At 43.2% G+C, this 10988-nt stretch overlaps 1 protein-coding gene across 1 annotated transcript in view; it reads right to left on the bottom strand.

The window, feature by feature from the left end:
- rfc4 (replication factor C (activator 1) 4) overlaps positions 1–10988 on the bottom strand; it is a 45874-nt gene that overhangs the window by 32492 nt on the left and 2394 nt on the right. Inside the window, exon 2 of the mRNA XM_019882625.1 lies at positions 9611–9662. Within this exon, the coding sequence (XP_019738184.1) occupies positions 9611–9662 (52 nt within the window). The remainder of the gene's footprint in view (positions 1–9610; positions 9663–10988) is intronic.

Here is a 10988-nt window from a genome sequence, read left to right as displayed (position 1 = left end):
AGATCGCGGCCGCCGCCATGTTTCAATGTTGTTGACAGACGACAGGGCAAACGACGCTCGCGCTCAATGTGAATATCGCGAGAGTTTGCACCGATGTAAACCCTCTACACAAAAATGTAGAGGGTTGTTTGAAAAAAATGCTGACCGTAAAGTTTTTTTTCGACGTAGAAATTCTCAGTCGGTCGGGTTACCGGAAACACACTACTTTTTTTTCTACGCCTAATCAATGGCAGTGCAAAAACCGTAGCCTGTTTCAGGAGCTCCAGACCCCAACCTTGTCATGCCCAGAACAGTGATTGTTACAGACATTATAAACAAATAAAAATTATGGGTCAAATTCAGGGGTCGCCCAAGCCGATGCAGAGCTGGTGTCCCCCCTCCGTCGATCACGATACAGACATCGTTTTTAATCATTCCTTAATCGAACAAATAACGTGACACGATTTACATGTTTAACAAATCACGAATGAATGCAAAATTGTCTGAAATACAATATGAATAAACTTGCCTTAAAATAAAAAAATCCTGTACCTAAGTGAAGAAACTATAGGGGTGTTCACATGGCAACATTTGCTCCAGAGCTACGCCGGCGCTGCGCCAGTGGAGCGGTCACACGTGCAAATTTGCTCTGGGGTAGCCCCGGAAAACAGCTTACACCAGAGCAAATTTGATCCACCTCAGGGAGGTGGTTTAAAAATTTGCTCTGGAGCAAATGCTCGTTTGCGGAGCAGCAGCAATGTAAATTTGCACGTGTGAACTCTCCCATTTGCTCTGGAGCAAATGCTCGTTTGCGAGGTGGGAGTAGCCTCGCTACGCATGAGAAGACTTGATTACGTACGGCGAGAATGCGTTGCTTTCGTGCTCTGTCGGACTTTCGTCATGTGTTTGTTTAATAACAACACAAGACATGGCTGGTAACAGTAGCAAGCACCTCTTGGGTTATACCATGTCAACTAGAACGGGGGAATAGTCCCCAAACGTCATCTTTCCTTTTGTAGGAGACTGGACTGTCTCGGAGTTGTTTGTGTAGTTTGTTCCTTTGTTGTGTGTTCACAACCCCTCGCCCCCCATAGAATTTATTTTGTGATTTCCTCTCTTGATTTTCTGTTTGGCGCATTACATGTTTGCTTTTCTGAGTGTCATTGAAGTCATTGGTGATTGACGTCTTCGGGGGCGGTCACTCTCGAGCTGAAGGCATGGAGACCGAGAAGGAGAAGGACGTGCCTGTACAGTAGTTGCTTGAGTTGTGTATAAGTTTTAAAGAGAACCAACACGACAGCTCATTTGTTTTCTGTTGTTTTGCTCCGCTGCCGAAACTGCCGTGTGATCGCAAGTGGAGCTACACCGACGCTGCGCCGGTGCTGACATGCTCAGCGGCTTTGTACGTGTGACCGCTTCACAAAATTTGCTCCGGAGTAAAATATATCGCAACAAAAGACATCGGTGTAGCGCCGGAGCAAATGTGTGCCGTGTGAACACCCCTTATAACTGCACCAATAAAAATCAAATTCCAATAGCCATAGTTTGCACAAAAATGCACATTACCGACATTAATACACACACGCGCGCACATGCACACAGACACACGCACGCGCGCACGCACATACACACGCACACGCACACACTGTGATCCCTCACTTATCGAGGTTAATGGGGGCCGGGACGCTGCCGCGATAAGTGAAAAACCTCGAAGGAGGGTTCGCTCCCCCCTCGGAATTTTTGTGTATGTGTATGTGGGTACCCATGCTTGCTTAAAATATTAAATTATATAAAACATATTATACTTTACTTATTTGAGACAAAGACGACAGCAGTACGTGTATTTACTTTATCTTTAAATATAAAAACTTATACAGTAATCAACATTAATCAGCACTGCCTTCTGAGAGAGGCTTAGAGACTTGTGTTCGTGGCATAGAAGGCTCTCACTTTACACTGTGACGGTGTAACCGCCGTTAGCCTCCATATAGCTCCTGGCCAGCTATACCCGTGCAGCCGATGTGTTTATGATAAGACAATTAATCGGTATTGATGAGGAGGCGACGGCGAAGAGAGACCTGCTGCCGCACACGTAGCAAACAGAATAGACAGTATGCCAGAGAATCAACAGCGTGAAGATGGCAGACAGTGCGCCAGTGTGTGTGGCGATGCTACTGCTACTTCGCTTTATTTACTATTCACAATGCTTCGTGCCATTCTAACTGAGTCTCGACTGGTTTATGATCGCCAATCATTGTTGTTGTTTCAACAATATGTTGGAGGTTCGGCTGCGTTTGGGCAAGGTGGTGGTGAGAAGACGTTTCTGGCAGACATAGCGGCTGACCTCAACCCTGTTCACGCACTCCCTTCACGGAAGCGCCGCCGCACTGTGGCAAACGTAGCGAGGTCAGCTCGTAAACCTAAAACAGGAACTGAGACACACTTGGATCGCTGCTCGTTCCCGAATGCACGGAATTACTCAGTCGTGGCGCGCCCTAGACCCCTTGGCTTGGGGTTAATATTTTTAAATTTTGGCAAAATCGCACGATTTTTGCCAAAGTTTTGGAATAAAAAATGGAAGCCACCAGGGCATGAAAATTTGGAACATGTTGAAATTGGAATGAGGTGAATCAGATTAATTATGTTATACTCCCAAAAATGTGGGAGTAGTAAGATTAATAATCATAATAATAATAATAATAATAATCATGTATTGGAATAATGTGTGAAGGCCTGAGCCTTCACACATTAACTGACAAAACTCACCTGTTTTGTCTGTGACTGCTTGTTGCAACCAAACTTGTTTAAATTTTTTTGCAAATATATTTTCAGTCACTGTCAATGTTTACATCATACCAAACTACAGTATACCATTTGAGATAACTTTACATTAGCAAATATGATCATGCTGTACTGCCCCAGAAAAGGGTGTGACAAAATCCATCTCTACCAGAGCAAAAGTTAGTGTAGAGCCCTGCAGTTACTGATTTGCTTTGATGTAGAATGTCATTGTTGGCTTGAATATTTGGAGTTAAAAGGAGGAAAAAGTTTATTTCGTTTTCCAAAAATCATAACAAAACCAGAGATTTGACACCCACCCAAAGAAAGCGATTGATGAAGAAAACTGTACACCTCTTTTTCACCACTTGCTGTTGCCATGGTTACAAGGCACACACATCACTGTTGGTTAACATTCTGGAGAGAGCTTCACATTCAAATGCAGATGTGCTGTTGCTTCCCATGTCCTCTTAATAGTTATCATCCACATATACAACACCCTGTACTGCTCCCTGCGTGTTGTTTGACCAAAAGATTGGTCCTAATTTTATTTAGCACCTCTGCCTTTCATTGTATGGAAATGCAACATCAGATTTTAATGATAATACCGGTACTTAGGTTAAATACCTTGGGTTGCCCAGTGTGCCCTGTGGAAAGGTCAAAATTGCTGATTTCAGAGGCCTTTTTTATGTCACATCAGATCTTAATGAAAGTACTGTGCTTGGATACCTGGGGTGGCCTAGTGTTCTGTAGACCTGATGTGGTTGCGGGATAATGAAAACTTAATTTTTAATTTTTATTTTTTACATTCAGGCATGTAGGTCAAAATGTCAGATTTTAAAGGCCTTTTAATTTAAATCAGACATCAGATCTTATTGAAAGTACTGTGGTTGGATACCCGGGGTTCCTTAGTGTTCCTCGACCTGGTCTGGTTCCGGAATATAAAAAATTCATTTTTTGATGATTTTTTCAAAATCCCGGGTAACTTTCAGCATTGATGTAGAGTTAACATTAACTTTGCTTTCGAGCTCAACTTCAGAACGCTTCTTGGTGCTATTCTGAGACCGTTCTCATTCTCCCTGCGTGAACTCGTCGTTGGCTGACCGCTGATAAGTTATTTTACGTTATAATATTAAACACTAACCACTGACGTGCTGGAATTAGTTGGACAACTTTTATTTTGAAGGTGGCCAACGCCGCTCGCTAGCGGCCAATTACCGTAATGCACAGTATGAACAATCGCTGTGCCGTCTGACTTAATTTAAATTTAGCGAGTGGAGGCTGGCCTGACCGCAGTGAAAGACGTGAATGTGCCCGAGAACCCTACTATGGGGGTTATGGTTAAGGTTAGGCTGGTAATGCAGATAACATACTATTTTCAGTGACAAAACAAGATGGTAAACTTTGTGTACAGAGACAGAAGAGAGTAAAGCTCGGCAGGAATCACTGGAAGTGCTTGACAAACGGCAAAACTACCGATTCCCGCCCAGCAGCCTACATATCACGCCAAAACAAGCTATTTAACAACCTACTGTAACCAGGGTAAGATAATTGATTCAGGACAGGCCAAGAATTCCTCGCTCAGGCGACTGACTGATCAAAATGACGCCAGCAGGAAGTCGGCCGGGGGCAAAAATAAAAATAACCATCGCGATGAACATAAAAGACATTTTCCATTTTGGTTTGAAACAATGTATTTAAAATTGCACTCTGTTGCCTTCACTAACTCTCATTGTCATGAAGAATAGTTGTAAAATGGCCTAACAAAATATAACTGCAACTGGAACGGTCAACCCAAAAAAACATGCCTGTAGCTTACCAAGAATAAGCATGAGCTTCACGTTTCATACGCGCTCAAATTCGCCTACCTGTTACCCACGTAGCGCAAACTCAGTCTTCAGTTTGACTTCGTCCAACGGCGTGTATTTGTCTCACGTATGTAATGGACGAAATGAGTAGCAAATCTTTTTCGGCTTCAGACTGGATGCTGTTTACATGGGGAAGACCAATACATTTTCCCGCCCTGCAGGACAAACTTCCGCTGACGAGTTTTCTACAGACAAATCAAATGTTCCGAATTCCGGATGATGATGTCGAAGGTACCGATATGCAGCCACAGAATTATGTTCCATTCAAGGAAGGTGGGAAGTTGGAATGATCCCACTCTGACTGTCCCAGTTTCGACCTCAAAGCTTTCGAGGCGATTGTAAACAATAAAGATTGCTGAATCCTACAAAATCTTTGTTGTTCTGGTTCATCACAAATGACATGACTTCATGCAGGGAGATAACGGAATATCTTCATGCAGTCGGTTCAAATCACGTCTCAAGTTTTTTTACAGCTGCAGTTGTTGTGAAAGTGTGATATAAATAATGAAGTAATGTATTGTGTTGTAGTTTATTTTGAATATCTAAATCACAAGTGTCAAACTCAAGGCCCAGGGACCAGATCTGGCCTGCCACATCATTTTATGCGGCCCGCAAAAGCAAATTAAACATGTCAACTTCCATGATGCTTGCTCTCTACCAAAATGTAAAGTTCTCATTTGTCATAAATAAGAGATATTTTGTAAGCATTTCCTTGTAACCAAACCCCTCATTACTGTGACTTAAAAAAATACTTGAATAAACCGTTATTATTGACTTTTTAAATTTGGTTTCAGTCATGACGGCCCTCCAAGGGAAACGGTAACTAAAATGTGGCCCATGACAAAAATGAGTTTCACACCCCTGATCTAAATCAATGTTGTGCCTTGCGACTGCATGGCGACCAGTAGTCCACCTTTCACCCTAAGTCAGCTGTTATATGACTCCAGTACCCCCTGTCTCCACCCTGAACAGCAGTGGTCCCCAACCACGGGCCAGTTGAGACAAGTACATGCTATTTGCAGACCAGCAACTTTTTTTTTCTTTCTTTTTTAATTGACAGTTGTATAGCACTGATACCAACAACAAAGATAATTCTATAGTAATTAAACATTTTATTAACATACCTTTGTCATTAATTTCAAACATTTATATTCAACAATACAACAAATGTAGAATGATAAATAATAGTGAACTACTAAAAACGTAATCAATCAGGAATAATAAATAGGCCTTATAATATAAACAACAATTTTTAAGTTTTGATCCTACATATTCCGTTACCATCATTACCGTTACCATCATTGGTACTGTACTACTACTACTAAATATGCACCCTCAAAAAATTGATTGCTGCTTTCGTCTGGTGGTTGCCAGCTAATAATTAGCGATTAAACTGCTAGGGTTTACATGGCGAAGCTGTGCAAACTGCTCACATTTTCATGCGTTCCACTTGATCACTTGGGTTCTACCTGTTTTCTTAATTTTTTCTTTGTGTTCATTTGATTCCAATTCAAGCTGTTATAACGTCATTCTTCAATGTTAAAAACGGTTATAGTAACAATATAACACGTTAATTGTTAAAATAAGCGGGGGGGGGGGGCGGTCACATTTTCAGCTAGTGGTGTGCCGCGATATTTTTTCAATGAAAGAAGTGTGCCTTTGCTCAAAAAACTTTGAAAAACACTGCACTACAGCATAGGTGTCAAAGCCCAGTCCTCAAAGGCCAATGTCCTGCATGTTTTCCATCTCTCCCTGCTGCAATGCACCTGATCCAAATGATCAGCTCATAAGCAAGCTCTATAAGAGCCCGATAATGATCCCGATCATTTGAATCAGGTGTGTTGCAGCAGGGAGACATGGAAAACATGCAGGACAACGGCCCTCGAGGGCCAGGCTTTGCCACCTGTGCACTAAAGCTTCCTCCTCCACGTCACTCTGGAGAGACTGCCGAGGGAAGGACCTTTGCTTGTCACAATAGCTTCATCTTCGGAAGTCATGGCGGTCCATCAGCTGCGTGTTTAATTGTACGTTTGGTCATTTTGTTACTTTTATTTTCTGTTTACTACTTCTTATTTTATTTATTGGCGAATTCCGTTTACTTCAACTCGCAAACCAATGTTAGAAGGGAAACGTAGACTCTGATTGGCTGCATTCACGCGCATTTCCGCCACGCCCGTTGGTCAAAACAATGGTCTTCGCAGCCCTATGTATATTGGCCCTTCAACGTGTGGGGGTTGGGGGAGGCTTGACTGACGCTGCGCAAATGCCAAAAAAAGCTTTTGTCACTGCAATTTGGTACCAAATGGGTCATGGCCTGGGTCCGGTCGGCACATCGGTGTTTGGGGACCACTGCTGTACTGTACTGTTTGCCAAGAAAACAATGCAAATCTTTAGGGTTTACTCATGCACCAAATCCCATGAAACTGTCCCCTCACATTGGACCTGGGAAAATAATATTTTATTTTTTAATTGTGCGGTTTAAAAAACATGAGTAAGTTCCACCATCTAAAATATTTTACGAAAATATACCATTTGAACATTTCTGTAAGATCGCCCAAAAGCTGGAGGTATAAATGCAACAACCCAAACCTGCAAAAAGTCTACTGTCAAACCAACGTGAAAGTAGCCATGTTTAATTTCCTTTTAGATGTTGCCTCATTTTTGGCCTTTTACAGAGGGCATATTTTATCGAACTTTAAATCCCTCTATTCCCCGCAAATGACAGGGCTCAGCATCGACCTGCAGTAGGAACATAGCCTTGACAAATTTATGTATTCATTTATTTTTAAAGGTCAAGTGTGAAGTAATTTCAGAAAACCCCAAATGAAATATTTTTATGTCACAAGTAATTAAACAAAATACATGAAAGAAAGCCTGAAAACATAATTTTTATTTCATGAATTCAACAAAGTAATCGTTTTCCCAAAGTGAGTTCCTAGCGAGTGACAAGACTGGAAGTGTGACATTGCTTCAAGAACAACAATAGCAGATCTCAACATGGAAAGTGACAAATGATTACAACCATGCGTAGATTATCGTGGCCTTAATGAGATAACCATTAAAAGCAAATATCCACTTCCATTGCTATATTCCGCTTTTGCCCCTCTTCAATCCCCGACTATCTTCTCTAAATTGGATCTTCCTAGTGCTTACCATTTGGTTCTCATGAGGGAAGGGGATGAGTGAAAGACAGCCTTTAAGACACCTGGTACCAAATGGGTCATGGCCTGGGTCCGGTCGGCACATCGGTGTTTGGGGACCACTGCTGTACTGTACTGTTTGCCAAGAAAACAATGCAAATCTTTAGGGTTTACTCATGCACCAAATCCCATGAAACTGTCCCCTCACATTGGACCTGGGAAAATAATATTTTATTTTTTAATTGTGCGGTTTAAAAAACATGAGTAAGTTCCACCATCTAAAATATTTTACGAAAATATACCATTTGAACATTTCTGTAAGATCGCCCAAAAGCTGGAGGTATAAATGCAACAACCCAAACCTGCAAAAAGTCTACTGTCAAACCAACGTGAAAGTAGCCATGTTTAATTTCCTTTTAGATGTTGCCTCATTTTTGGCCTTTTACAGAGGGCATATTTTATCGAACTTTAAATCCCTCTATTCCCCGCAAATGACAGGGCTCGGCATCGACCTGCAGTAGGAACATAGCCTTGACAAATTTATGTATTCATTTATTTTTAAAGGTCAAGTGTGAAGTAATTTCAGAAAACCCCAAATGAAATATTTTTATGTCACAAGTAATTAAACAAAATACATGAAAGAAAGCCTGAAAACATAATTTTTATTTCATGAATTCAACAAAGTAATCGTTTTCCCAAAGTGAGTTCCTAGCGAGTGACAAGACTGGAAGTGTGACATTGCTTCAAGAACAACAATAGCAGATCTCAACATGGAAAGTGACAAATGATTACAACCATGCGTAGATTATCGTGGCCTTAATGAGATAACCATTAAAAGCAAATATCCACTTCCATTGCTATATTCCGCTTTTGCCCCTCTTCAATCCCCGACTATCTTCTCTAAATTGGATCTTCCTAGTGCTTACCATTTGGTTCTCATGAGGGAAGGGGATGAGTGAAAGACAGCCTTTAAGACACCCTTAAGACATTTTGAATATTTAATCATACCTTTGGGGTTAGCCAATGCTCCCACTGTTTTTCAGGGTTTTATCATTGACGTGTTGAGAGGTTTCTTGAACTTATTTAGTTTTGTTTCCCTCGATGATATTTAGATTTTATCATGGACACTTAAGGAACACCAACACCATGTCAGACTCATTTTACAATGACTCTTGTAAAACCATTCTTCGTCAAAGCTTGAAATATGTGGATTTCATGTCAACTCTATTTCCGTTCTTGGGTTCATAATTGAGAATGGTCAGCTGAGAGCTGACCCCACCAAGATTAAAGTGGTGGTCGAATGGCCTACGCCGACCACCAGGAAACAGTAACAGCATTTTTGGGGGTTCGCTAATTTCTACTGCCACTTCATCAGGAATTACACCCAGAAAGCACTTCCATTAATCGGGTTAACCTCCATCAAAGTCCCATTTATCTGGGATCCTAAAGCCGAAACAGCTTTTCCAGACTTAAGGAATTCATTTACTAACTAACCCACCAGTTTTACACCATCCTTATCCTAACATCCCTTTTGTTGTAGAAGTGGAGACTTGTGAGTCAGGAGTGGGGGCTGCGCTGATCCAGTGCCCCCCAGTCGACCAGAGACTCCAACCCTGTGCCTTTTTGTCATGTCGACTCAGTCCTGCAGAAGCCAACTACCAGGAACTGTTGGTCATCGTCCTGGCCTTATAAGAGTGTAGACACTGGCTCGAAGAAAGAAAGGAGACTTTCGCCGTGTACAACGACCACATGAACCTTGCATGCATTCGTTCAGCCAAGAGAATGAACTCACATGAAGCCCGGTGGGCATTACTGTCCACTCGCTACAATTTTACACTCACCTACCGTCCTGGTTCCAAAAACGTAAAGCCGGCTGCCCTGATCCAGATCCACGACCCTGCAGAGGAGAGAAAAGAAAAAGAGAACATAATGCCAAATCATTACATCGTGGGGGCGCTGAGGTGGGAGATCGAGCAGAAGATCCAGGAGGCTCAAGAAAGAACCCAAGTACGGCTGGATGTCCCACAGGGAAGTTATTCATGCCCCCACATCTACGCTTGGAGGTGTTACATCTGGCACACATCCAAGGTGGCCTGCCATCCTGGGCTTAGCTGTACCATCCATCTCATTATGCAGTGATTTTGGTAGCCGAGGCTTAAGAAGGATGTCATTGACTATGTCAAAGCCTCCTCCACCTGCGCCTGCAGTCAAGTGTAATGGGAATTTGACATATGACAGTGCTAAAATGTATCTTACAACTAACTGTACCATTGTGAATGCTGACCATGTGATCTGCAAATAAGCAGAGTTGCTTGCTCACGCACCAGACTTCATCCTGTTATCTGAAAGTGTAGCTGTCCAAAGTGCTGATAGTGCTTCATGGTATGACTCCTTCTTCACCACGACAGACCGATACAACGTCTGCATCACAGCAGACGCTGCACCGATCCGCCTGTCGATCTCTCGCTCCCTCCTGCCCTCACTCGTGAACAAGACCCCAAGATACTTAAACACCTCCACTTGGGGCAAGATCTCCTCCCCGACCCGGAGAGGGCACTCCACCCTTTTCCGACTGAGGACCATGGTTTCAGATTTGGAGGTGCTGATCCTCATCCCAACCGCTTCACACTCGGCTGCGAAACGCTCCAGTGAGAGTTGGAGAGCCCTGCTTGAAGGAGCCAACAGTACCACATCATCCGCAAAAAGCAGAGATGCAATACTGAGGCCCCCAAAACGGACCCCCTCAACGCTTCGGCTGTGCCTAGAAATTCTGTCCATAAAGGTGATGAACAGAATCGGCGACAAAGGACAGCCTTGGCGGAGTCCAACCCTCACTGGAAACGATTCCGACTTATTGCCGGCAATGCGAACCAAACTCTGACATCGGCAGTATAGGGACCGAACAGCCCGTATCAGGGGGCTCGGTACCCCATACTCCCGAAGCACCCCCCACAGAACTCCCCGAGGGACACGGTCAAATGCCTTCTCCAAGTCCACAAAACACATGTAGACTGGTTGGGCAAGTTCCCACGTACCCTCGAGGACCCTGCTAAGGGTGTAGAGCTGGTCCACAGTTCCACGGCCAGGACGAAAACCACACTGCTCCTCTTCAATCTGAGGCTCGACTTCCCGACGGACCCTCCTCTCCAGCACCCCTGAATAGACCTTACCAGGGAGGCTGAGGAGTGTGATCCCTCTGTAGTTGGAACACACCCTCCGGTCC

Source organism: Hippocampus comes, unplaced genomic scaffold (assembly GCF_001891065.2).
Source record: "Hippocampus comes isolate QL1 unplaced genomic scaffold, H_comes_QL1_v1.1 scaffold384, whole genome shotgun sequence".
Lineage (NCBI taxonomy): Eukaryota > Metazoa > Chordata > Actinopteri > Syngnathiformes > Syngnathidae > Hippocampus > Hippocampus comes.
Note: the sequence above shows the minus strand (reverse complement) of the source record. Positions and strands in the feature narration are given on the sequence as shown.